We start from the raw sequence: 1,445 nt of genomic DNA, 5'->3' as shown, positions 1-1,445 counted from the left end.
GGACGGACGGGCGGCTAGCTCGATGGATGGACGTGGCTGATGATGTGTCTCTCTGTGTGTTCCAGCCCGACATGGTGCTCTTCCGGCGCGACTCGGAGGGGGGCCCCGCCCCGCGCCTCCTGCGCGTGTCCCCCCTGCGGCAGAGCGGCCGCGGCCCCCCGGCCGCCCCGCGGCCACCGCCCGCGCCGCTGGGCATGCCGCCCGCGGCCTGGGCCACCCGCGACCCGGACCTCAAAGGTGAGCAGCACGACGAGGAGCCTCACACTAGTGTGTCCACCAGGTGAAGGTGACGCCGGCCCCTGAAAACACCTTGCTCGCGGGCGTCACCTTCTGGTCTGCCGACGGTCAACTTAACTCCACGTTGGTAAATGGGGTTCATATCATATATTTTCTTGGTAGACCAGGGCAGATCCAATGAGTCAATGAGTCGTCCTCTTTTGGGGGACCTTACCCCAAGGGCGAGCGAGACGGAGCCCGCTATCCTCCTCCTGGAGCTCGTGGAGCTTACTGGACCCGCGAGTCTCTCTCACTCTCACGTCGGTCTCTCTCTCTCTTGGACTTGAGGTCGGACGCCTCTGTTTAGGCCCGCGCGGAGCCCCGCGAGCCCGCATGTCGGCCGGGGATTCAATCAAGTGCGGTGCTGCCTTTTGTCTCGGAGGCGTCTGTCGATCTCGTTTGCGCTGCGACTCTAGCCACGCATAGCCTTGGCCTGAGGCTCGGCCCCGCCCGCCGGCGTATCCTGGACGCGAAGGGCTGGCTTGGCTTGGCTGTTGCCGCGCAGCTGTACGAACATAACCTCAAACGTGCGTGCGGCGTAACCTTCAGCTGGAATATGGAACATGGCGCCGCTTTCACAGCAAACCTGCTGCAGCAGCGGCTGCAGCCGGCCGGCCCGGGAGCTGTCGCGTGGCACACTTGGAAAAGCCTAGCTCGAGTTGAATGTCGCCGCAATAATTGTGCATTTTGCGCTTTGTGTGGTTGCGTTTTTCCATTTCCGGTGAAAATAACGTTTTTCTGAAGCATGCGAAAACTTAAACTGGAAACGCAAGTGTGTGAAGTGTGCCTGTTGCACGCACTTGTAGGTGTGTGTATGCCCGTTCGTACACTTACGGGAGTAAAGGTGTGAATTTCCCTTTGAAATTTCACACACTTGTACCCTTATGTGTACGCATAGCGTCGTAGCGTTCTCCGTGGCGTTTATACACCTACAAGTGTACGACATTCACACACTTGGGTTTTGTAGTGTGTCTTGAAATTTGAGCGTGCTCAACAAACTGTGCATGTCATTTCATGACCACGAACTATTTCTACAGGAAACCAATGAAAACTTATAATTTTTTGTCGTGCACTTTTCTTTTTCATATTCTTTTCCGACTCGCATTGTTTACGGCCAGTCGGCGACTCTCACTTTATAACTTGGACAAGATTTTGGCCGCAGCGCTAAA

General features: G+C 57.0%; 1 protein-coding gene across 3 annotated transcripts in view; it reads left to right on the top strand.

Annotated features, from left to right (window-relative positions):
• The window catches only part of LOC113208301 (trichohyalin-like), a 67,550-nt gene that overhangs the window by 14,334 nt on the left and 51,771 nt on the right, over positions 1–1,445 (top strand). For all 3 annotated transcript variants that reach the window (XM_052267022.1, XM_026425246.2, XM_052267021.1), the window contains exon 2: positions 66–237. In XM_052267022.1, the coding sequence (XP_052122982.1) occupies positions 72–237 (166 nt within the window). In that variant the 5' untranslated portion in view covers positions 66–71. The remainder of the gene's footprint in view (positions 1–65; positions 238–1,445) is intronic.

Source organism: Frankliniella occidentalis, unplaced genomic scaffold (genome assembly GCF_000697945.3).
Source record: "Frankliniella occidentalis isolate FOCC.00 unplaced genomic scaffold, Focc_3.1 Scaffold45, whole genome shotgun sequence".
NCBI lineage: Eukaryota > Metazoa > Arthropoda > Insecta > Thysanoptera > Thripidae > Frankliniella > Frankliniella occidentalis.
The sequence above is the reverse complement of the archived record's forward strand: the minus strand, read 5'-3'. Positions and strand labels throughout refer to the sequence as shown.